Source organism: Mastigoproctus giganteus, chromosome 2 (genome assembly GCF_048544385.1).
Source record: "Mastigoproctus giganteus isolate SK-2022 chromosome 2, ASM4854438v1, whole genome shotgun sequence".
NCBI classification, from domain to species: Eukaryota; Metazoa; Arthropoda; class Arachnida; order Uropygi; family Thelyphonidae; genus Mastigoproctus; species Mastigoproctus giganteus.
The window spans coordinates 65,855,116-65,881,555 of record NC_143576.1 but is presented as its reverse complement, the minus strand read 5'-3'; the positions used below and the strand labels follow the sequence as shown (position 1 = coordinate 65,881,555).

The 26,440-nt window shown below is 36.5% G+C and overlaps 1 protein-coding gene across 2 annotated transcripts in view; it reads right to left on the bottom strand.

The window, feature by feature from the left end:
• IntS3 (integrator complex subunit 3) overlaps positions 1–26,440 on the bottom strand; it is a 1,056,838-nt gene that overhangs the window by 267,057 nt on the left and 763,341 nt on the right. For both annotated transcript variants that reach the window (XM_090368499.1, XM_090368500.1), the window contains one exon: positions 17,356–17,415. In XM_090368499.1, coding sequence (XP_090224625.1) covers positions 17,356–17,415 — 60 coding nt within the window. The remainder of the gene's footprint in view (positions 1–17,355; positions 17,416–26,440) is intronic.

Here is a 26,440-nt window from a genome sequence, read left to right as displayed (position 1 = left end):
TCGTCTTTAGGCTTCAGATATGTGATTCCTTGAGTGAGAAACTTCGGGATTGTCTCTGGGTGCCTTATCATTCGGGTGAACTACTCTGCCAGGTGCTTGTGTGTGCAAGTGAGCTTCTTGTATCAGTAGTTGTGGTTGTTATCTATTCCTGGAATTCGCGATCGTCTGTTTTACTTCTTCTTCCCAAATCCTCCCCTCTCTCATCTCTTGTATGTCCTTGGTTTTCTTGTGTTCTAGTTCTATCCAGGGGGCTCGGCTGTTATGTCTTACTTCCCTGATTCATATGTTTCCCCAGAACTCCTCAATCGTCTTCTGCTTGGGTGGTCCGTTCCCTTCTTACCTGTCTCAGAGAAGACAGGAAAGAAGCCTCTTTGGTCCTCATTGAAGATTCGGCTGTTTATTTTCCTCTGGGAGCTCTCTTTGTATCGGTAGTCTCTTGCTGAGCACAAGGATGTTCTGCTTCAATGTGTCCAAGTACTCTCCTGTTCTCTGATTTTTTGTCTCACGTTTGCTGTGGACGCTGTCTTTCTTGAGGATGCTCGTCATTTTTCCAATTAATTTCTTACTCCTATTGCCACATTGGTACTGGGTCAATTGGCCTATCTTGACTCTTAATTCTTCTGTCTTCTGCTGAAGTCTTCTTTCCCAAGCTGGCAGTTCCTTCTGTTTTCGGTTCTTGTGCTGTTGGTCTCTCGTTTCTCTTCCATTAAGCTTCATCGCTGCAACCGCAGCACAGTACACGGCTATGTGAATGACCTGCAGTGTTGCACCACTGCTGTCGAGGTAATGCGGTATTGTGTGCCGATTGAGGTAGTCTATGACTCTCCACAAGGTTCTATTCGGCTCTGCTTCGGCATCACGAGTCTTTGTTGGGCCCATTCCTTCGAATTCTGTTAGGGCCTCCTCCGACTCGTGCCCAATTCTGGATATCATGACCTCATCTCTTTCCACTTCAGCTGCTGTGGGTTATATTTCTTCTTGCTCTTCCTCCTCTGGTTTGGTGGTAGTACGTTCTTCCTTCTCTGGTTCTGTATTCTTTATCCTTTGTAGTTGATTGCTCACTTCCTGCTTGATTTTTAACAAGATTGCAGGAGCTTTTCTTCCTGACTATGGCCCTTCTCTGGTCTGATATTCGCTGTTCAGTGACCTGATGTTTGTTTGTTATTTGGGGTTTAGGAGCATTAGAAACTAAGGCCATATTGCTCCTGGATATGCGGTGGTCATTCCCTGACCTTTCCGCATCTTCCGTATTTGGAGGTGACGGCTCGAACCCCGGTCTAATCAAGAAGTGTGTGCTACGCACTGCTGATCCTTCCCACATGGAAACGGAAGCGCCTTCAGTGACCTGAATATCCAGGAATTGTTCCAGTATGTAGTCTTGCCCTGTACCATATCGATCTCCAGCTTTGTTATTTCATAGTATGCTTGCATGATGTACATATTCATTTTGATGCTCCACTTCATGCAATGACGTTTTCTCCCTTCCCTAGGTGGTCACTAGCGCAGTTGCACAGGAAGCACATCCAGTTGGTGAGGCTGGGTGGTGTTGCCTTTTTCTTGTGGTAGCCATATGCGAGACAGTGCCACTTTGCTCCACTGTCTTCCTTTTGAGACCGTCTCTGATTTTTCGAACCGACGCCTCTGCCTAAGGCTTGAACGCGAGTGACTTTATCCTGCGCCATACAATGCAGTATGATTAATATTTCACTGCGACATCATCCATCTATGGAGGTGGACCTGTTTAGCTTCGGCTTATGTCCAATGGTAGTTCTCAGGAGTGATGCCAGTTGGTGTGACAATCTGCTTTAGCCGCCACTCTGATGTTGGGGTAGGTAGGTCCCTTGGAGCAACTTTCACAATGTTTATTTATTTATTATTATTATTCTAATTATCACTATTATTAAACTGATCTCCCAGTGTGATGGTGCAGCTTTCTCTTCTGCTAAGGTGGCACTTGAACCTGGATCCATCAGGCTGGTAGTCCAGTGTCGTAACCACTGGGCCATCGCACCCCATCGTAACCAAGTAGCCAGGATAATACATCAGAAGCTAGCGAGGAAATACCAGTTGATCAAAGAAAGTGTACCATACTACAAGTAGCATTAGAGACCCCAACCCACGAGGCACTTCCGTAGCCAGGTGGGCAGCAGAGCGTAGCACACACACTTCTTGATTACACCAGGGTTCGAGCCTGTGACCACCAAATACGGAGGATGTGGAAAGGTCAGAGAATGACCACCGTATACCCCTGGAACAATATGGCCTTAGTTGCTAATGCTCCTAAAAACCAAATAACAAACAAACAAACCAACCAACCCACAAGCTGTACTGGGACTGCGCCAAAATAACCCTTGTGGACAAGATGGAAAAGGCTACCTATCTGATTGACATAGCGGTGCCCAACACTAGCGATGACCAGAAAATACACGATTAAAAAATTAGGAAGTACATGAACCTGAGACATGAGGTCAAAGGAGATGTGGCACGTGTAAGAAGTAACAACCATCCCGATCATCATGTCAACCACCGGTATAGTGCCAAAGACCCTACATAGCAGCCTAGCAGCAATAGGTCAACAGAAAGTCGCAATCCTGAACACTTGTAGGATAGTCGGAGAGTTCCTCGACCAACAGTAACACCAGACATTGCAACCACCCTGTGTACTTGGTAGCAGTACCTGTCACGGAGTGGAATCTTCCAAACAGGGAGAAATAATATGGGCAACAACAATAATAATAATAATAAATGCACAGGTTATCATAATAATAATAAGATTATTATTATGATATATAAATATTTACAAATTACTAAAGTATTTACAATCATACCTCTACTTTCGTTAAATGGGAGTAACACAAATGGGTTACTGGGCAGAATCAGACACTTTCTGTTGACAATGTAGAGTGCATATGTGGGACACATGCCAATGTTTGTTGCATTGAAAGACAACTGTCCCCATAACATTTGTATATTTGTCAATAGTTCAGTATTTTGTAAATATTTTAAATATTTGTATAATTTATAAATATTTTTATATTTTTAGTCCTGCTCTTTTGGATGCAACAGTATTCCTCATGCATCATGGAACCCAAAGCAAAAGGCCTTTTCCTAAGTGACCTATGGAAACACAGGTAAATAATTACATAGTGATATTTATTCGCCCTTGAGAAAGCTGTGTGGTGTTGGTGGGGGGGGGGGGGGGGAGTAGCGAATGAAAGAAGGTGATGCGGGTTACGTGGTACAAATGGGTGGGGCAATTATGTCACTACAAATTAGGGCTTGCAAACTGGTTTTATAAACCGGTTAAATCCGGTTTTCATATTGAGTTGTTAAAACCGAAACCGAGCTTCTAAAACCGGATTCGAATATTTTTTTAGTTAGCCCTCGAATATAGTTTTTTGTTATGCACATTTTCTTTTGTTTGTTCGTTTATCTGGATCGTTCAACTGCTTTATGTTTTAAACATGTTTTTTTTTTTTATTTTATGTTTAGGTACGAATCTCATGGGCAAGTGGCCCAAATCTAAGAGGGGTACCTTTTATCTTCCCACCTGTATCTTTTGAAACTTGCCTTGTTTAGACTCTTCATTCAGTGCTTGCGGGAGTGACGCATAGTATTGTGCCTTTGTTATCTTCAATATTTTTATTTAAAATTGCCGGTGATACAAATTCCTACTAATTAATATTTATTACTCTTAATATGTCTAAGATGAAATCAAATGTATGGAATTATTTTGCTCGAAAAGGCAAAGATGAAGCACAATGTTCGAAATGTCAGAAGATAATGAAGTCGTCTGGAGGATCTACATCATCTTTGATGTTGCATTTAAAGAAAATGCATCAGATTGACATTAAACAAGATAACAGTGTACCTTCCGTAAAAATGGTAAGAACATTAGAAAACTTTATCGTTAAAAAATCTATGGAAGAAGAGATTTCAAAATTAGCTGCTTTAGATGGATTTTCTTTTAATTCAATTGCCAAGAGTGAGTTTATACAATAAAGCCTTCACCTTCAGAGAAATAAATACGATAAATTACCACCAGCCTCAGTGAATGGAATTAAAAATATGGTTCTGAATTATTATAAAACTAAGAAAGAAGAACTCATTCAGCATTTCAAAAATTCATTGGTTTCGGGTGCACGGTATTCATTGACTCTAGACGAATATACGTCTATACAAAATAAAAGGTATATGAATATAAATGTGCATTCAAAAGACAATCATTGGTCGTTAGGTCTTATTGAGATTAATGGTTCACTTGATAGCAGAAGAACTGAGCAAATTGTGAATGGACACTTGAAGGAATTTGGTTAAAACTTGGATGAGGATATTGTTGCTTGCACCACCGATGGAGCAGCAATGATGATTAAGTTTGGCAGGAAAATTACGCCTAATCATCAACAATGTATAGCCCATTGTATACATCTGTCAGTTATAGATGTACTTTATGGAAAAGCAATCAATTATGGTGTGACAGTCTCTGAGTCTCCCAAAGACAATGAAGGAAAAAAATGAAAATAATGAAGGAAGTAGTGATGATGAAGAAGTTGAAGAAAGACAGCAAGGCATGCTTTATCAAACCGACTTTACCGATGAGCTCATTTATTTCTTCAATCCGATGGCGAATATTGCACAAACTATTAACAAAGTCAGAAAAATTTGCAAGCTTTTTCGAAAATCACCTACCAAAAATGACATATTACAAAATTTTGTTAAAGCAAAATTTAATGGGAAAGAATATAAACTTACATTAGATTGCAAGACTAGATGGGATAGCACATTCTATGATTGAGAGATTTTTGAAATTGAAAAATTGCATTCCAAATGCTCTATGTGCAGTACTGTCAACTGAAGCTGTGTCTGACGATGACTGGAAAACACTTGAATTGCTATGTGAAACTTTGCGACCAGTTGAAATGATTCTGAAGGCTATAACCTCAGAAGATACAGACTTACTTAAAGCAGAGTCTTCAATAGAATTTCTGCTTGCTAAGCTGGATACAGCAGAAACCCCATTTGCTTTAAAGTTTCACCAAAGCCTTTTGCAGCGTTACAATGCAAGAAGAAAGTGACAAACTGTGGCTTTGCTGAGCTATCTACACAACCCCAAAAAGTTTAGGAAAGAAGATTCAGGTTCAAGAACTTTTGATTTTCCAAGTAAGCAAGTTTTGAAAAAGCACTGAAGAGATTTATCAGAGATTATTTGCAAAATATTCCGAAGGAGTCTTAGCGTTGAATGAAGAAACTGAAAATAAATGAACTGTTCTTTTAGAAGAAAACAAAGACTCGTCTAGTTACGATGTCGGAGATACACTCATGCGAGAGTATGATAGTGATTATTACTGATATAGTGATTATTAGAGAGTATGATATGAAAGAGATTAACTGAAGAGCCTTCAAAATATCAGAGTGAATTGGAAATCAGCAAAGAATTTAAAATTTCGGAGGCAACTAGCAGCAGAAGTGAAAAGCTGGAGAAAGTTTATAGAGCACTGCTGACCATTAAACCAACAAGTGTCCAATCTGAGAGAGTGTTTTCGATCACTGGTCTCTTTAACAAAAAATAAGGTCAAGTCTATCAGGAAAAATGCTTAATATACTGTGTTTTTTAAAGGGCCATTTTCAGAAAAAAGCTGAGCAATAAATAGTAAAGTAATTTCCCCAAGCTGTTTATTTTTATTTATTTATTATTATTATAGGGCTTATTATTTTTTTGTATAATTTCAACCTGGTTACCTTTTTGGAGCATTTTAATTTTTTTATTTTTTTTACTATAAGAGATGACAGATTTGTTTAAAGATTTGATTACGATTTGTACAATCAACCCAAGATAAAATAAATACTTGTGTTATAAGCTTTTAATTATTTTCCCTAAGTCCGAGAAAATCGGTTTTAAAACCGGTTTTAAGAATAAGCTTCGGTTAAACTCGGTTTTGAAATTTCTTGGTTTTATGCAAGCCCTACTACAAATGCACAGGTAAATAATTAATAGGTCATTTCCTGATTAGATATCAATCAATGTGTTTCGACAGGTGTGTCTTTTATGTTGAAAAGCATGCACAGAGGTTGGCGAGTGGGGGTTGTTGTTGTTTGGTTTTAGGAGCATTAGCAACTAAGGCAATATTGCTCCAGGATATGCGGTGGTCATTCCCTGACCTTTCCGCATCCTCCGTATTTGACCAAGGTCACGGGCTTGAACCTCGGTCTAATCAAGAAGCATGTGCTATGCACTGTGGCTCCTGCCCACCTGCCTACGGAGGCGCCGGCGAGCAGGGGTGTAACCTCCCCCCTAGTTATTTATTATTATTATAATACTGCTGTAATTTTCACATTGAGCTTTATTGCCCTTCTTATATATTTGGGAAAAATTAATGCCTCAGTCCAATCTGCTGGAACATTTCATCCAGAAAATGACCACTGGTTAATGTGATTTAACAAAAATTTTCCCTTCAGCATTTCAGGTTTAATTTACTCTTAATACTGGATGGTGCTAAGAAGCAAAATTTATACAGCACGAGCCAAAGAAGGAAGAAAAATATCCATTTCAATTGCTGAATCATAATAATTTATTGAAATGTTCTTTAACCTGAGGCACTTGCAGAGTCTTAAGAGACCCCAAGGGATCTTTTCAGGAGGATACTTTAAAGAACCATTCATTTTGTCCACTTCTTTTTTAATCTTTTACTGGTCACATCAGTTAATTATAAATTTGGCTATCCCCATGCAAGGATTAATTTGTTCAAAATACCCACTTCCACAATACCAGGTTTATTCCAAAAATCAATTACTCTCTGGATGAAAGAGAATTTCCAGACCTCCATTCAAAAAATTTTTTCAAAAAATAATTCCACTGAAAAACCGTTTCAAAAAAAAATAAAATAAATAAAATAATACGTTCCTTTGTGCGCCACCCGAGCAAGAGTAAAGATGTCATCAGCATTTAGTTAATTAACCTGTTGAAAGGCTTGTACACTTCAGTTAAGTCAGTGTGCATTAACTGACAACAGATTGAAATTTAAATCCCATTCTTTTTGAGCAGTATATCTTTTTTGTATACCCAATCAATGCTGTTGCTCTTCTCTATCAGATCTATGTGTTTCTTAAAATGAGGTTTGCAAACATGTATGCAATATTTTGGATGTAGCCTAATCATCACCCTATATAATGGGATAATCATCGCCACATATTTCACTGACAGAATTCAATGAGCTATTCTAGCAACCTGTTTGTACTATTCAGAGAACTTCATGTTGAACTGTAAATTACTCCCAGGTTTGGTTCTGTTCTACCAAAATAGCACGTTATTCCAAGATTACTGCTACTCAAATGCAGTACGTAGAGCAATGTAAACCTCAATTGATATTTTTTTCAGCACCAAGTTCATCTAGAAGCAGCATACTCTAATTATTGTCATTAACCACCCTGTTCACCTATGCATAATCAGCAAGCTTGGACATTATATCTGAAATTCTGTAGCCATCCTTTTTCAATCTAAATTTATTCTATTCCCTTGAACATGTTCTCTGAGAGAGAATAAAGGTGCTATTAATTTACTTAACCATTTTAAAGATATATACTTTTGATCAGGTCATCATAGGCTACAATTTAGGTGTCTATCTCTATATAAAGGAATATTTTGAAAAATAGTGCTTTTTTCATGTGTACACTTTTTGCTTTCTGCAAGGCGGGGCTAACTGTTATTGCATCATACTACAACAAAGTGAATGACAGGGCTGTCTCAAGGTGGGGCTAACTGCTATTGCATCATACTACAAAGTGATCGACAGGTCTGTCTCAAAGACACTTTTACAAACTCTTAATTTTTTAGAGTCAATTTTTACAGTGAGGACTATTGTTAACAATGTTGTTAATAATAGAAAAGAGAAAGACCGTATTAGAAAGGCTGAGAAGAGAAGAAAAGAAAAGATCTTGAGTAATGAAGCAGCACTTAAAAATCCTGATATCGAAGAAAAACAAAGTGATTATTGAAAAATATGAAAATATTAAGTTAAAGGATTCACAATTAAGAAAGGAAAGATATGAAAATTGAAAGACTACAATTATATCATAAGACTATGTATAGTGGAAATAAGGAAGAAATGGTTTGTGAACATGTCACAGGTGACAGAGCTAGATCAAAAGCATATATTCCACAGATTCATATGTATTCAAACAAAAAGGGGAATATAACTTCATTTTTTAACGAACACAGTTTTCTGTGAAATTGGCTTTTATTATAACAATAAACCAAAGTCAAGATCAAACATTATCTAAGGTTGGTGTTGACTTAACATCACTATGTTTTTAAGGCAGTTAAAAATCTTTTTGTATTAATGGAAAGTGGGGGCTCCCCCCCCCCAACAAAAAAAATATGTATATATATATATAAACATAAAATTCAGGTTCGTGTGACACAAAGCAGAAGGGAGCGAAGCAACCTTCTGACTTGTATTTTGTAAAGAATATCCTTTTGTGCCCCTGACTAATCTTGCTGCTCTTATCTACATCCATTCCAACAGATGTATGTCCTTCCTGAAATGAGGTTTCCATAACCTGTATGCAGTATTACAAATGGTAAGTTATTCTCGGATTACTTTTACTCAAATGTACCTTTTATTTATGAAATAAAAGATACTGCTATTATTTATTAAACCTCATTTTTCTCAATTGCCAGTGTTTCAGCAAGAATGAAGCTCTAACAGATAATGTAAAGAGTACAGCATGAACTAAACTATTTTATATCTCTATATTTATACAAATGGCCCACTTTTAAAAGTGTGCCTTTTTTTTAAAAGATACTGCTATTATTTATTAAACCTCATTTTTCTCAATTGCCAGTGTTTCAGCAAGAATGGAGCTCTAACAGATAATGTAAAGAGTACAGCATGAACTTAACTATTTTATATCTCTATATTTATACAAATGGCACACTTTTTCATATATTAGAAAGATGAATTTCAAATCAGCATCACACACTTTAAGGTATAAAATATGTTTCTTGACAACTTTATTAGGAGCATGAGCTAACAGCAGGCTGAACCAGTATTGCCCCAAATCATTTCTTCAAAACAATTGCAGGATGCAGTCAATAAGGTATAAAAAGTAACATGAGAAATATTGGACCTTTCATGTAACAAAACAGCCCTAAATTTCTGGAGTGATATGGCCAGAGGATTGTGCTGATGAACACGTTTTTAATTCATCTCATAGATCTCAATGGAACTGAGATTTGGAGAGTGGGCTAGTAATTGGTATCTTGAAAGTATTATATATATATATATATATATATATATATATATTGGCACCTTAGCCCTGTCCATAGCAGTAAATATACAAATTAAACATCGTCATATGCCCCTGATCTGCAATAATGTTGTTGTTGTTGTTATTTGGTTTTTAGGAGCATTAGCAACTAAGGCCATATTGCTCCGGGATATGCGGTGGTCATTCCCTGACCTTTCCGCATCCTCCGTATTTGGTGGTGACGGGCTCGAACCCCGGTCTAATCAAGAAGCGTGTGCTACGCACTGCTGTTCCTTCCCACCTGGCTACGGAGGCGCCCTGCAATAATATTCAGATATACTCTGGCATTCACGATGCCTCCCAGTAGAATCAGGGAACCATGGGAATATCATCAAACACATGCCCCTCACATCATTACACCTCCTACAGAAACCTGCCATTGTTAAATAACAAGATGGTTCCAGTACCTATAGTTGTTTTCTCTACATATACACTCCTCCATTGGTGCTGAAAAGAATAAATTGGGATTTACTGAGCCACATGGCTTGCCTCCAGTCCTCCCTGCATCCTTCAGTGAATTCCTGGCACCAATGCAGGTTGGTGTTCAAGTTTCAAGTACCAATGCAGGTTGGTATTTCTGGTTTGGTGTTCAAGATTAGTGACTGTGAAAGGTCTTCATAGTCACTGGTCTAGCTGTTTGTTTGTTGTTTGTTATTTGGTTTTTAGGAGCATTAGCGACTAAGACCATATTGCTCCGGGATATGCGGTGGTCATTCCCTGACCTTTCCGCATCCTCCGTATTTGGTGGTGACGGCTCGAACCGCGGTCTAAATCAAGAAGCGTGTGCTATGCACTGCTGCTTCTTCCAACCTGGCTACGGAGGCGCCCCACGCAACTATATTTTGAGGTTGATTTCAAGGGCATGAGACAGCGGAAAGCTTTATTATTTACTCCTGTAGTACATTCTTTGTATGGTTCTTGGCATTGCAAGCAGCGATTCCTTGTGATGTTTCTGCATTAAATGCAAAAGTTACGTGTACCATTTATGGCAATGATCGCAATGGTTAATATTCTAATGGCATCAAAAATGCCTGTCACCAGATATTTTTGGCTACAGTTGAGTCTGTTCATGCATGTTTTCTGGGCATTTTCCATTCAATAAAGACTTGAATTAAGAAAGTTTCAAAAAGGGAGAGAGAGAGAGAGAGAGAGAGAGAGAGAGAGAGAGAGAGAGAGAGAGAGAGAGAGAATTTCCTATGTGAAATCCAATATGATTCTGAAAATTGCCCTATGCAATAAAGTCATGTAATAGTTAGGAAATTTAAGAATTTCCCTCACGAGATTGGGAAAACTGGGAATTCAGCACATGGCAGCATGTACCTCAAACTGTTTATGGTTTTGTCTGTGCCTTGTTTCCTTATTGTAAACTCACTTACAATATCATCGTGGTCCCTATGAAAACTTGTAGAAAGTGAAAGCATGTTCATCTGAGCATTGCTCAGAAATTGAAGCTGTTATTAGACCTTAGCTCCAACTCTGAATAAGTTTTTTAAAGGCACTAGTAACGGACATGGTAAATTATCTTCTAATTATATACTAAATTTTATTTATCTTGACCAATAAAGTACAGTAATACCCCGAAGTTACGCGATAGGTGGGTCCGACGAAAATCGCGTAAGTCGAATTCGCGTAAGTCGGGGTACAACTTTGCATATAAATACATATAAATTTTGCTTAATTGGGACCAAGGACTAACAAAAACACTAGTTTAGAAGAAAAATATTAATAAAATTGCAGTTCTTTATACATATTAATACAAAATATGTATTAAAAAAACAAATGACTTACGTTAAAAAGTTATTTCGATGTCGATGGCTTCATAAAATCTAACAAATTCGTCTGACGACACAGCGCGTTCTTTTTTTCACGCAGAATTTCTTCGTAGCAAGCTAATAATTTTTTTATTCCTTGCTTTGTAGCTATAACGCGTTCTTCGTTGGAGTCTGTTTTCTAAAATTTTTAAGCCCTTTACAATTGAGCCCTTTTCAATTTTCAACCTCTCAAGTTTGCAATTGTCATGTGCTTTTCGCCGTTGCTTCGTTTAGGCCTGTAGCACGTGCAATATCACATGGTCTTTCATTTCGCTCAAAGCGTTTCACAATTTCATATTTTTTCTCTATCGACAGAGGCGGACTGGCCATAAGCCTTACCGGGGAAACCTCGGTGGGCCAGTGTGATTTTGGCCATAAACCATAGTATGAGGCCACTATAAATTTTCCCGGGTAAGAATTTTTGATCCAGTCCGCCTCTGTTTATGGATAATTGCTTTTCTTTTTCTCTCTGAATCTGCAGTGTCTTCACCAGGACGCTTCCTTTTCACACCTTTTAATTAAGTATTTTACTCATTTTTAGGGAATAAAGCACAATTACAAAACGAGGAGGCACGCTTGATACGCATAAACAAAGCTGCGCGCATGTAGCAACTGAATAAACAACACCATAAAGGCAGAGATCCACTATTAACACCTCACATTTCTAGGGGTTACTACCATAAAACAATAAAAATCCAGTTGTGTTTCTGCTAGTGAAATCTGTTATAAACTGGTAGTAAACTCGATCTAATTGCACTTGCATCTATTAATCTATTAATTTTAAAGATTACCGATAGCTGGAATTGTGTTGGTTTTTATGTTATTATGGTGAAATGTGTTTCCCCTTCACTGATATAAAAAACATAAAAGCAGCAAAGTTGAATTTTGTTCATCTTTCGCTCTCATTCTCCGCCGTCGCACCGTATATCGATAACATATGAAAAACGACCTTGAAGATAGTGGGTGGCAGCATTGCCAAACGAAAAAATCAAGAACCGCGTAACTCCAAGTTCGCGTAAGTCGGGGTAGCGTAAGTCGGGGTATTACTGTAGTCAAGATAAATAAAAGTTTATATTTTACTGTTTCTAATACAAATTAATGCAAATTTCTAATACAAATATATATATATTGTTGTTTGTTTGATTTATTGGTGGAAAGGCTGCTTTATAGTAATATTAAATAAATAGTAAGTAATAGTAAAGATATAGTAATTTTGGGGCCTAAGTGGCTGCTCACCTTGCATATGTTTAAACCTGTAGTTGAAAATCTTATTTTAAATTTAGCTAATTTATAAATCATGTCAAATAATACTCCTATGCAAAATTTTGGCTCTCAGTGTTAAATACAAATATGTATATATATAAAAAAAAAAAAAAGAAAAAAGCCCAAATATGAATTTCTGTCAGTAGCATGCTATGAAGTTGCAACATAACAGCTAGTTAAGAAAGTTGAAAGTGTGTGCGTGCATGTGGTGTGTTTTTTTTGTGGGGGGGGGGAATTATAGACAAATTAGCTTGATATCTCACATCTACAAGTTGTTCACAAGGGTCATTACTAACAGATTAGAAAGAATAGTTGATGAGAATTAAACGAAAGAGCAAGCTGGCTTGCTCTTTCGTTTGGCTCCTTCAATAGCAGGAAAAAAAACATCCCATCATTGGGCTGTAGTACATTATCACCTCAACAGTCATAATATTACAAGATTACACAAAAACTTCCTTCAATTATTTCAATGAAGAAGGTTTTTGTCTGACCAATTTGGTAAGATATTTGGTTTTATGAGGTTGTCACAAATGAACCTGATGTCAAGTTTGGTTGGTTTCTGTTCTTTCTGCCACAATAGTAACTAAGGCTATATTGCACCATGGCCATTCCACACAAGATAAAAAGAATTTTTGGTAACCTTTCGAAAAGATTACTGCATCAAGATATATCAAGGTAAAAAAAAAAAAAAAAAAAAGGTAAACTGCAATCATTATCAATCGACTGCAGGATGGAAGCAGGATTCATGTTGATGGTAATGGACCATAATCTGCCATGCCGGTCCAGTGTGGGTTGGCAAATCAACTGTATTTAGCAGGGCTTGAACCCCCTGGTCTATACAAAGAGCATGTGCTATTGCACTCCCATTCTTTGAGATCAAGATATATACACAAAAGAAAAAATTCAATAAATTATGGTATACTCAGATCTAAAAATATATGCTTAAAATTATATATACAGTGGGGCCTCAACTTACGATGACACCAACACCCAATATTCTCAGGAACTGATATACCACCACACGATCTTTTATTTTAAGAACAGATGATATTTGTAGGTACCGATGGCTTTCCGACATAGCTGGAACGATACACGGGTGGAAATTTCCAGCCCCGTGGAACATCATTCGTACGATACTTCTCAACCAATTAGCGTATTTTTTATTATTCAATAAAAATTCCCAGGTTTACAGTACTTTGGAGAGTTTCTGTATGGTCTGATTGATGCTCTTGTTCAGTGTGTAAGCAGTGTGTTTTTGTTAATCATACATAATTACAGTAATTTAATTGTGGTTATTTTTGAATTTATTAATTCAATAATGATGGCTCCTAAATTGCAAATTAAGAATAAAATTTCTATGAAAGTGAAGCAAAAGATGATAAAAAACATAGAGAAGGAATAAAAATTAGTGCATTAATACGTGAGTATGGTTTTTCCTCAATCAACTATTTCAAAGGATAATTTAAAGAGTGTTAAAGTTAGTGATGATTCCACATTGGTACATAAGGGAAGAGACTTTATTGTGGAAATGGAAAGGCTTTTGTTGATATGGATTAGGGAAATGCAGATGAAGGGTGACACATTGCCTAGACAATTTATTTGCGAACATGCTAAGCAGATCTATGACGATCTGAAACTTAAACTCCATCAACCAGTGGCAGTGTTGTGCACTTTGAGGACTTTAAAGCTAGCAGAGGCTGGTTCGAGTGCTTCAAAAAAAGGGTGAATATCAAAAGTGTTGAAAAGCATGGAGAGGCATCCAGTTCTGATAAAAAAGCAGCTGAGGCCTTTAAAATTGAATCCCAAGAGTCTGTTGATCAGGAGGGTTATCTTCCCAAGCAGGTTTTTAACACTGACGAAACCGGCCTCTTCTGGAAGCGAATGCCCAGGAGAACATCACAAAGGATGAGGTCAGTTTACCTGGCATAAGCCTATGAAAGATAGGCTCACTCTGGTTTCATTAACTGTAGATTTTTTATTGCACGTTAGCATAGTTTTGGCCCAGGTGGCAAATGAAATGTTTGGTTCTATGGAGACATCTGTTTGAGTTGAAATTGACCGGCTGTTTTTAGTGACCGATGCATATGATCGGCTAGGCATGGTTAACAGTATTTGCTTCCTTGCTTCAGCGTATGTGACTTTATGCTCCACCTTATATTTCTGGATTTGTTTGCCTGTTTTCCAAAGGTCACATGCTTTAGAAAAGGCAGGATGGCTTCCTTTACAGTTAGGGCAAGTAGGAGTGGCAGCTGTACAGTCTCCTTGGGAATGCTCCTTAGCGCCACAAATAGGACACACAGCATCGCCTCGGCATGCCGTCTGAGAATGGCCATACTTCTGGCACTTAAAGCAGCGAATGGGATTTGGGATGTAGGGCCGAATCTTGCAGTTTAAATAACCTGCTTTAACAGAAGATGGAAGAGTCGGAGTACTAAATGTCAAAATGACGGACCTGGTTGGTAGTAGGTTGCCATCTTTTTTGGTCATTATTCTCCGCGCATGAGTCACTTTTTGTTCTCTGAGTTCTTGTATTATCTTTTATTCTGACACGGATAGCAAGTCCCATTCGCTAATAAAGCCTCTAGAGGTGTTATGGGGCGTAACTGACACTGGAATACTGTTAAATGATGTTAATTTTAACAGCTTCTCTGAGTGAGTTGTCTTAGAAGTTTCAATTAGAAGGTCTCCAGATTTAACCATTTTAGGAGATCCACAAACCGATTCTAAACATTTCTGTATAAGAAAAGGCGATAGTTTGCCAACAGGTTGCGTGGATAATGAGTGCATTATAAGAAATGCTGGCACGTCATTATTCTGATTTTCCGTCCTTAGTCGCTTCGGATGATTGGAGTCATGGTCGTTGTCAGGAATTTCTGATCTCGAGCTCGAGGACTCTAACAGTGGATAGTTACTTATATCCATGTCAGCTCCTTTTGGCCCTGGGGGTTTGTCTTTACCACCCAGGTTACCAGCCCCACCACGGGGAGGCAGGAGCAGTGCCACAAGGTGACCAAGCGACTATTAGTTGTATTAGTAATAAAGAAAACGAAACAGAAAGGTTTCTTTCCTTTCTGGGCCTTTGCCTACTTCTTGTAGAACAAAAGAGTTACTTAAATATAAAATGAGGAAAGCGGTATTCAGAAATAAACAAATATATACAATGGCAAAAACTCTTTAGCTAGCTTGCTTTGAGAAACGCACTGAGATCGCTTGGCCACGGAACACTTGGCACCCGGGGCCTTACACATATGTAAGAAATACCTATTTTATGTGTTGTTGGGGTCGCCTGTCAAGAGTTTGGAACGAATTACAGGAAATCAATGTATTATTGGTTTCAACTTACAATATTTTCAACATACAATGGGTTTTTGTGGAATGAATTACCATCGGATGTTGGGCCCCCACTGTATTTGTAAAAAATTATAATTTGTAGATATTTAAAAACATCTGACACGTGGTCACTGTCTGATAAGATAAAATATTGCGAGCATAGGTAAAATTAACATTAGCATTAGTTGTCCTAACTAGGAGTACGAATTTGGCCATTTCATTATAAAATTCCTGACATTACTATAGAAACAGTTAAGACTAAGTATTCTTCTATAGCTTACTACCCTGATATATCCTTTGAGGTTATTTGGGCTTGTTATCCTAGCTTTATCTTCCTGCTCATTTGAATATTTCTACCCTCAGAACATCTTGTTAACATTGGCTGTTGCAGCAACAAACAGGAATTCTTGAGACAAGTGCAAGTATTACTTTAACCCATACCATCAGATAAATGTGGATCTATATTACTTCCCCACCCTCTAACTAGCAACTTCTCGAACCCGTAAGGTATCTCAATGATACTGAAATTCTATTGTTCAAATGAATACCATCTCTACAAAATAGATTCCTTCTGCTTATAAGTGTGGACCACTGATAAAAACTTCCCTTAAAATTCTCTCAAGTCTTGAGTTAATTCACAATTAAGCTGTTAATTAAATTATTCTGTATATATGTATCTGCACTTGTTTTATAATTTTTTGACATAATATGCATGCAGAAGGTGTCTGCATGGTCAATTTTTAAACTTTCTCTCCCTAATGGTTTTATGAAATGGAAAATGGAAAGGATTAATACTTTCACATTTAAATTTTGTTTGCAAGTTTTTCGTTTGAGCAGAAATAATGAGTTTTATTTCTCTTAAAATGTGTTTTTAAAAAAACATTTTTAAAATTTTCATAAAAAAAAAAAAAAAAATGACACCTACCCGTTTAAAAGGTTTTATTATTCCAAATTCTGATATTTATAAGTTCAAGTTTTTTTAATTTAACACAGGCTAAGTTTATAGCAATGCAATATTAATCCCACTGGCTAATATTTATAAATTGGGAGGAGGGGGGGAATTCCATTTAACAATATGACTCTGTAAATGTATTATATATGACATATTGGAAATACGTAAATGCTACTTCCTTTGAGATTGTCTAAAGCTACTAAAAATAAATAACATCCTGAAAAGACACTCTGCTGACATCTGAAAATAATTTCCATTTGATTATAATATTGGAAATTTTGAGGTTTTATATTTAAATTTTTTCATTCTTAAAAATATGTGGCTCTCTACTATTCTGTTTTTGGAAGACAAGTAGTCACAATACTTTCAACTACTAGCCCATGCATCAGAAATGATACTGATATAAACTCTAGTGCATGGCTATTTAATGAGAAACAGGATGCCAATAACATCCTGATAATAACAACGATGTTGTGAAACAACACACAGAAAAAACAAGGAAAACTTATAGTTAAAGCAGTTTACAATGCAATTTTTTGTTAGCATGCATTATTTAAAAATAATGTTTTTAGCATTTACATGAAACAAAAAATTAATGAATTGCACAACAGTTGGAAATACATATTTTACTTTAATATATATAATTAAATAAAAACAACTGTAATACATAAACATACACTTTTTTGTTTTTACCTGAGTATAAATATCTGGAATAATATAACAAAACATCCTAACATCATCTTCTTGACACAGCTGAAAGCCAAAGAAGGAATCTGATTACAAGTACATACACTCTATGATGTAATAATTATTTAAAATAAAAAAAATTTTTTGATAGTCTGATAAACCGAGGAGTTTACACTTCCATCATAATTACTTAAGACCACTAAAAATCGAGAAGCATAGTTAACAATGTATCATGCATACTAGTGGTTATATATGCAATTCCAGAACTACAGTCACCGCAACAATTTCCATGCGGGGAAAGGATGGCAATACTTATTGATATTTCATATCAATAACAGGTATTGCATTTATTTCCCAAAAATAGTCAGCTAAAATTTAAATTTTAAATGACAATTTTTATGTTTACTGATTTTTAATAAAGTGTATTGTTCCAAAATTAGTTTTGCTTAAGTCATACCTTACTTTTAAGACTAATCTGTCGGATGTCAATCTGTTTAGCTAGCATTCTTTACACAGCAGTTTTAAGCAAATACTTGTTTCATGCACCCAAATTTTGACACAGCCTTTTCATAAAACAAATAAACACACAGAAGAAAAAAAAAAAAAGCACTGAACCCGTTGTTATTTGGTTTTTAGGAGCATTAGCAACTAAGGCCATATTGCTCCGGGATATGCAGTGGTCATTCCCTGACCTTTCCGCATCCTTTCCATGTTTGGTGGTGATGGGCTCGAACCCCGGCCTAATCAAGAAGCGTGTGCTATGCACTACTGCTCCTTCCCACCTGGCTACGGAGGCGCCTAAAGCACTGAAGCAAAAAAAATTCAGTTACTGAGAAAGGTTTTACAGCACATTTCACATTCCATCATTTGTTACAATACTTTTACCTTCTGTCATCCGAACTCACAATTTAACAAAGACACCTAAGTGGCATCTGTGAATCATCCTTTTTTATTTTGATTTAAAAAAAAAAATTTAGTGTTGTTTTTTTTTTTTTTACAGAATTGAAAATGGCAATATAGACTGCAGAAATGATGTAATTGCACTAACTTGTACGTCAAATGGCAATATATTAATTATGGTCTGTTAACCTTAATTTAAAAATATCAAATGAAAATAAATGTGGAAACCAAAAATAACAATAAAAACTTTTTTTTTTGAGAATTTTCAAGTTCGCTCAAACTCCAGATTAAAACACAAATGCTTGCGTGCCATCTGCAACAAGAATATCTGCATTTTTGTTAGATCAAATTTAGCTGGTGAAACCAAAGTTCTTCAACAAGCTTAAACACGTACCATTGACATCTCTCTCTCTCTCTCTCTCTCTCACACCATGGGAGTTATCTAGAAGAAAGATAGATGCTTTTGCTCATATAAGTGCATCTGTTAAATGCCAAACAAAAATTTAATAGTATACTGAAATGAAAGCAGAAAGCATAGTTGGTTTTGGTTTTTTTTTTTTAGGAGCATTAGCAACTAAGGCCATATTGCTCCGAGAATATGCGGTGGTCATTCCCTGACCTTTCCGCATCCTCCGTATTTGGTGGTGATGGGCTCGAACACCGGTCTAATCAAGAAGAGTGTGCTACGCACTGCTGCTCCTTCCCACCTGGATACGGAGGCGGCAGAAAGCATAGTATAACAGTTAAAGAATACTAGTGGCAAAGGTACACAGGAGGATTTTTTATTTACAAATTTTAAAAAATAACAGAAGGATTTAAAGCAGAATGGAAGGTTAATAATAACACAAGGGCAATAATGGTTTGTCCCCCATTCCCAAACACTTACTAGGATGGCACTGTGGTATTTCTTCATGTTTACAATATCAGTATGTTATCTAAATATCTCCACATGTTTCAACATCAATTAAATGTGAATCCCATTTGTTAAATGTGAGCCTATCTCTTTGCAAAGGTCTACTAATACAATCACTTGTGTATCCTGTTAAGAACAGATTTACTAAGCTATATTTAAACAACTGAAGTATAACTGAGCTACTATTGGAATGGCTTCATTACTACACTGTGTTTCTAAAATATAAGTAAGGTGTAAGAAACTCAAAAGCTTTTGCTGCACAAAAAAAATAAAAAATTAAAAAGTAAAAGGAACTACTGTTTTTTTTTTTTTTAAACAGGAAATTGAAAGAAGTTGCTTCTATATGAACAACTTATTATAATGATTAACTACTTGCTGACTTAAAAGAAAACTTCCTTTAAAAATTTTTCATTATGCATATAAACTGTATATATAAACTATTAATTGCAAACTATTAAGTAGTTGTTGCAAGCATTACTAAAGCTAATTGGTGAATACTTCTATGTTGTTATTACATGATTTCCACTAAGATAAAGTTAAAATCCATCAAATAATTGTATCTGCTTTAGGAACATAAAGAAATCAGCCAGATTTGCTTTTATCCTATAAGATGATTAATCATAGGGGTTTCTGTATGGAAGAAAGCAATTTAAAAATTGTGTTGCAGATACTATGGTCTAGAAGAATATGTTTTATGGTAAGTAAGGAATTACAATACATATAACATGGTGGACCTTCCCCAACAAACAGATAACAAATGTGTCAAATGAATGTTGGTTGAGTTCTGGCAAAGGGTGCTTCCTGCTTGTTCATCCTTAAGCTTGATGTCCATACCTGCATTTCTTGTTTAAACTGTAATGGCATATACCCTGAGCCTTCCAGATGTGCATCCACTGTTCTGTATAGACGTTTTGTATGGCAGATTTGTAACCCATGTATGGCACCTGATAATCATTTGAGTCTTGAGTGGATAGATGTTTAGCAGCTTGATCTGCATATTTGTTCCCTGGGATGCCTGCATATCTTGGCATCCTACAGAATTTAACCAGATGATTAATATTGCATAGAGTAATTAAATTGGAGTTAATCGGTTTCAAGACAGAGTGGGTTGACTGGCACATAACCTGCAATGCTGTTATTGCACTCACGTAATCTGTATAAATCACAGCTTGTTAGTTGGAGAGATTATTCACTCAAGAGCTTTTCCTGAGTGAATAATCTCTGGAGACAATGAAGGCTACTGGAAGAGACACAGACACAGAAAAGACTAAAGAAATTGTTTCTGCACCTATGAAAGCAGGAAATCATTAAGTTGTCTGTGTGCTAACTGGAATATTGTGTGTGATGTAGTAGTAGTAGTAGTAGTAGTAGTGGCACATGATGCAAGAAAGCAAGTGTAGGAGCTTATGCAGCATCAGCCAAAAAAAAAAAAAAAATCATCACACCATTCCCTCCAAATGCCTGTCCAGTTCCTCCTTAAATTTATTTAACCTATCAACTTCCACAACGACAGATGGAAGTTTGTTCCAGCAATTAACCACCCGCTGGCTAAAGGCAAATTTCCGCACATCTATTCTACATCTGTCCTTTCTTAATTTGAACTTATGTCCCCGTAGGTTCGTAATCTGAACAAGTGGAAGGATCCCATCAGAATTCAGCGTGCTCAACCCATTCAAGGCCTTATAGACCTCAATCAGATCACCGCGCAGGTGCCTAGTCTCCAGCCACTGCAATTTGCAGAACTTAAGCCTCTCTTGGTAAGAGAATCCCTTCATTCCCCTCACCAATCGTGTTGCTCTTCTCTGTACACGCTCAAGCAAATCTACATCCTTCCTAAAATGAGGCCTCCAGACCTGTACGCAGTACTCAAGGCGTGGCCTGACCATTGCCTTATACAGAGGGACAATCACCTCCTTTTCCCTGCTAGCAAAATTCCTATATATCATTGACAAAACCCCATGACCTGCCCTAGCAGCCTGTCTGCATTGCTCAGAAAACTTCATATCTGACTGCACAATTACTCCCAGGTCTTTTTCATTTTCTACCACCTTAAGTGTAGTACCACACAGTTGGTACGTTTCTCTGGGGTTACTTCTACCCATATGCAGTACTTTGCATTTGTCAAGGTTGAACTTCAGTTGCCACTTCTTAGCCCATCTGCCCAAATTATCTAGATCCTGTTGCAGTAGCACACTGCCATTACTGTCATTAACAACCCTGCCAACCTTTGTGTCATCTGCAAACTTCGACATTAAGCCTGATATACCTTCATCAATATCATTGATAAATACACAAAACAACAGTGGACCCAACACCGAACCCAAATGTTACGGATTCTTATGGCAAACAATGTGGAACTTAACATTAATCTCTGGGGAACATCCTCCTGCATGCATTTGAAAGAGAGAGAATTCTGATAATGAATCTGAAAGGTTCTGTCTTCTAGGAAACTCTCAATGACTCTTGAGTCCAAAAGTGTGCAGATCTTGAAGGATATCAAATCATCAAATACATTTCCGATATATGAGCTATATTTAAACAACTAAATGTGTTCATCAAGTCTAATGAACACATTTCATTGAAATCTACAATGATTTTTATATATGAGTGTTCGAGACTCAAAAAACCAGTTCTCACACAACAGAGGGACCGGGCTTTCTGGATTTTGGATCCTTATCAAGAGAAATTAGAGCACATGCAAAAGAAATAATTAAAAATCTTATACAGTGGATTCCGGTTAATCGGTGCAGCTGTTTATTTGGGGAAAAATTTGAAGAACAGAAACAAAAAAAGTATTTAGCCTGAATTTGTTCCGCTTATTTGGGCCAATGAAGGTCGTGATTGAACAAGAAACTACATGTAGATGGTGCGCAATCTCATAACAAAGAGATCATGTGGGCAGCAGCCGAATCAGTTACTGCGAAGTTGTGCTGTGCAGTGGTTGGCATAGATTAAAAATTAGGGTTAGCATAGATTAAAAACTGTACCAAACAGTGCAGTGACTTTTTTTTTCAGTACATTTAAGATCCCTGTCAAGATGCCACATAAAGATTTGTTGCTTTCAGAAAAAAATTGCTATTCTTGACAAGATAAAAGGTCAACCTCCTAACATTAGTCATCGTCAGCTAGCGGAGATAACAAAAGTGCCAAAATCTACAATTTCACGACTGCTACAGCAATAAGAAAAACCTAGAGAAGAGTGGACATTACATGTGGGTTTAAAGAAAACATGTCATAAGCAAAAGATCCAGATGTTGAGGATGCTTTGAATCAATGGTTTTCCACTGTATCTAAACGAGGTGTGCGTGTAAGCGGCCCTAAGTTAAAAACCAAGTCAGAAGAGTTAGCCAAAAAAGCTAGGTCACGTAAATTTCAAAGCGATGGATGGTTGGTTGTCTCAAAGGAAATGTAGACATGATATTAGTTACAAAAAAGCACATGGCGAGAAGGAGAGTGCTGATGCTTTGAGTGCCGGGCAATGGAAATCTGAAAAACTGCCAGAGTTGCTTAAAACATTTATTGGGGATGACATTTACAACGCCGATGAAACAGGCCTGTATTATCATGCTACGCCAGAAGGTTCCCTCAGCTATCAACACAAAACTGTCCGGTTCAAAGAAAACAATGGCCCAAATATGTCAGGAAATGATAAACTCAAACTTTTGGTTACTGGTAAAAGTGCTAAACCTTATTGTTTAGGCAGTTTGCCAGTTTCATATTATGCCAATAAGAAGGCATGGATATATTTTTACGCAATGGCTAATGAACTGGGACGGGGAACTGCAACAGAAGTCCGAAAAATTCTGTTGATATTGGACAACTGCACGGCACACTCTAATGTAGCTGGTTTAAAAAATATTAAACTGGAATTTTTACTCCCTAATGCCACGCCACATCCCTAATACAGCCTATGAACGCGGGAATTATAAAAATTTGAAGACCTATTATTGCGGAAAGCTGGTTAATCACATCCTTGAAGCAATTGAGGAAAATCTGCCAACATCATCTTCAAAATCAATAGAAGTTAGTGCAACAGTTTCAATATTAAAAGCTATACAATTTATCGCCAATAGCTGGTGAGGAATAAGCAGCAAAACAATTCAGAATTGTTTTGCTAAATGTGGTTTCACGACTAATTGTGATTCAGTTGCAATGAGCTATACAGAAAATGAAATGGCTTTGGAACTGCAACAGGTCCAAAATTGTGAAGAATTTTTAAATATTGACAATAACCTTCAATGCCATGATGAAAATGAAGATTATGAGGAAATGATTATTGAACAAATTGCAGCAAAACACTCAGAGACACCAGAAGACCAAGAAAACGATGATGATGATATACTTAAGCGAGTGAGAAATTAGGATGCCAGGAAATGTATCTCTGAATTGAGATGCTATTTCATGCAGGAAGGCAGTCCTTTATCAGTATTAGATAACTGTGCCGACTTTGTTCAGTTGCAGTCCATAAAGAGAACACTTCAGGGTACACTTCACCTTTGCTTGGGATGGACATTATTCTGTACTGTATTTTCATTTTACATATGTACATTTTGTTTGCTTTTAGCTTTAGTTATTTTTAAACATATGTTTGTACCAATATAACTTAAATACAGTGTGCTTTCTTTAAATGCCACATTCCCATTATTTTATTCATATCTTTTGCCTCCGTTAGAATGTGCTTTTCAGCTTATTAAAATTTTGCTTAATTGGGCCAAAGTGATCTAGTCTCGATGTGTCCCAATTAACCGGAATCGACTGTATTAAGATTTACTTTATCTAAAAAGTGAATACAAATTTTAATACTTCTATAATAAAAGTAATCACCTAACCAGCAAAAGTCAAAAATTAAAACAGTTTATTTACAGAATACAAATAAATAAAAAATCCTAAAAACTAAGTGTAGATAAGTATTGAAAAGTATATAATAAAAGATACTAGAATCTATATAAGAAAAGTATATATGTATAATCAAACTGCAGAACCTCAATATGGGGGTTTGAAAATTTCCCCTCCAATGAAAATTAAGTATTTCAATATGTATTTCCTGCTGGAAAGTTAATACATGCAGGGCAATTTTCATACAATGCAGGTGTTGGGGATATTATTATTATTAGCCATGTGGCACAAGGAAGCCTGAGGCTTATGCTGCACCAGCCAAAAAAAAATATTTTCTAAATTACCCCAAGAGAGAGAGAGAGAGAGAGAGAGAGAGATGGAATCACCAAGAAAAAGAAGAATGATGATTCCCTTTCTCTCTTTTAACAGTTGCATTATAGACTGAAATAAAAGTTTCCTAGTTTTTCAAATTTTTAATATGAATATGCGATTACCTAACCAAGCATTTTTATTGTGAGCAATTCCATTTCGGCATGACGTCCATGTGCATATTAGTTTTCACAATTCAAGATACTCTCTTTCTCTCTGCTCACCAAAATAAGAACACATATTATTTTACTGCAACCAAATGGATGTAAACTGTTTGTGCTAGCTAAGGAAAAAATGTCTGTATTTATCACTTGTTTTCACCACCAGAAGTAAAAGATAAATTTCTTTATTTTCATGAAACAAAGATAATAAATTTTGTTGCTATCTATATTCGTGGCAGGGGTCAGCTTTTGTCATTTTATCATGCATCCTCATATCACACAATAGCCGGTCAACTGCCAACACCAGGGCTGCTGCGACCCCATGTGCTTGCCACTAAACAAAATCAAATTTTACCCAAAATATTTGGATTAAAAAACAAAAAAGAATTACAACTTATCTCACATATAATATAATGAAAAAAAAAAAAAAAAAAGACAAAAATAACAAAATCATTCTGAAATAAACTTTAAATTCTAAATCACAGTAATCGTAACCACAATAAAATAAAAGGAAAATTAAAATTAAAAAAAAAAAAATACAAATTTATGTTTCCTCACTTTAAGATGCACGAATTTATTATTTCATTTATGTTTATTTGTTCCAAAGGATCATTTTCTATTGAAATTATTGCCTAATTAGAGAGTAGTTGTTGAGATATTGCTGATCGTAAATAATTTTTGATTAATTTTACATTTGGAAAAGCATCTGTAAAATTATTTTTTAAAAATATATTGTAAAACTTCGAAAGCAGTAATATTGTCTTTAATATAAATCTGAAGTACTCTAAGTTCTTCCGATAATGCTAAAAGATCAATATCGGACTCATTACATATGAAGTTCTCTGAGCAGTGCAGACGGGCTTCAAGAGTAGTTCATGGTGTCTTATCAATGATATACAGGAATTTTTCTAGCAGGGATAAGGAGATGATTATTCCCTTGTATAAGGCAATGGTCAGGCCACACCTTGAGTACTGTATACAGGTCTGGAGGCCTCATTTCAAGAAGGATATAGAGCTGCTCGAACGAGTACAGAGAAGGGCAACAAGATTAGTGAATGGAACAAAGGGTTGCTTTTATGAAGAAAGGCTTAAGTTTTGCAAATTACATTGTCTGGGGACTAGGCACTAGGCGAGGTGATCTGCTAGAGGTGTATAAAGCCTTGAATGGTTTGAGTATGCTCAATGCTGATGAGATTCTGCGTCTTGCTCAGAATAATCACCTGAGAGGGCATAAATTCAAATTGAGGAAAGACAGATGTAGGATAGATGTGTGGAAATTTGCCTTTATCCAGTGGGTAGTTGGTTGGTGGAACAGACTTCCATCCCTTGTTGTGAAAGTTGATAGCCTAAATAAATTTAAGGCTCAGCTGGACAGGTATTTCGAACGAACGGAGGGGCGAAGTGAAAGTTTTTTTTTTTTTTTTTTTTTTTTTGGCTGATGCTGCATAAGCTTGCTTTCCTGCATCATATGCCTCTACTAATGCTAATGCTAATTACGATCAATATCACCCAGGGGCTCACATCTGGTGAGGATGGACTTGGCACACCCAGGGTTCCGAGCTGGATATCATCATTCTTCTCTTTCTTGGCGATTCCTTTGTACTTCTGACTCTCTCTCTCTCAGGGTAACTCGGGAATTTTTTTTGGCTGGTGCAGTGAAAAAAGGAAAAGGCTTCCTTGCACCATATAACTAATAATAATAACAACAATTTAAACAGTAAATCTGTGAAATGATTTAATAAATTGTCAACTGATCATTATTTTTTTAATTCAGAAATATTATAAAACATTTTAAATATTTCTACATGTTCTTTCATATTTGTAAATCTTTCAGTTAACAAGAAAATTGTTGTGTCCATAATTTGCAAGAAAAAATTAATTTTTAAGTTTTGTTGCGGATCCTGAATAGCCT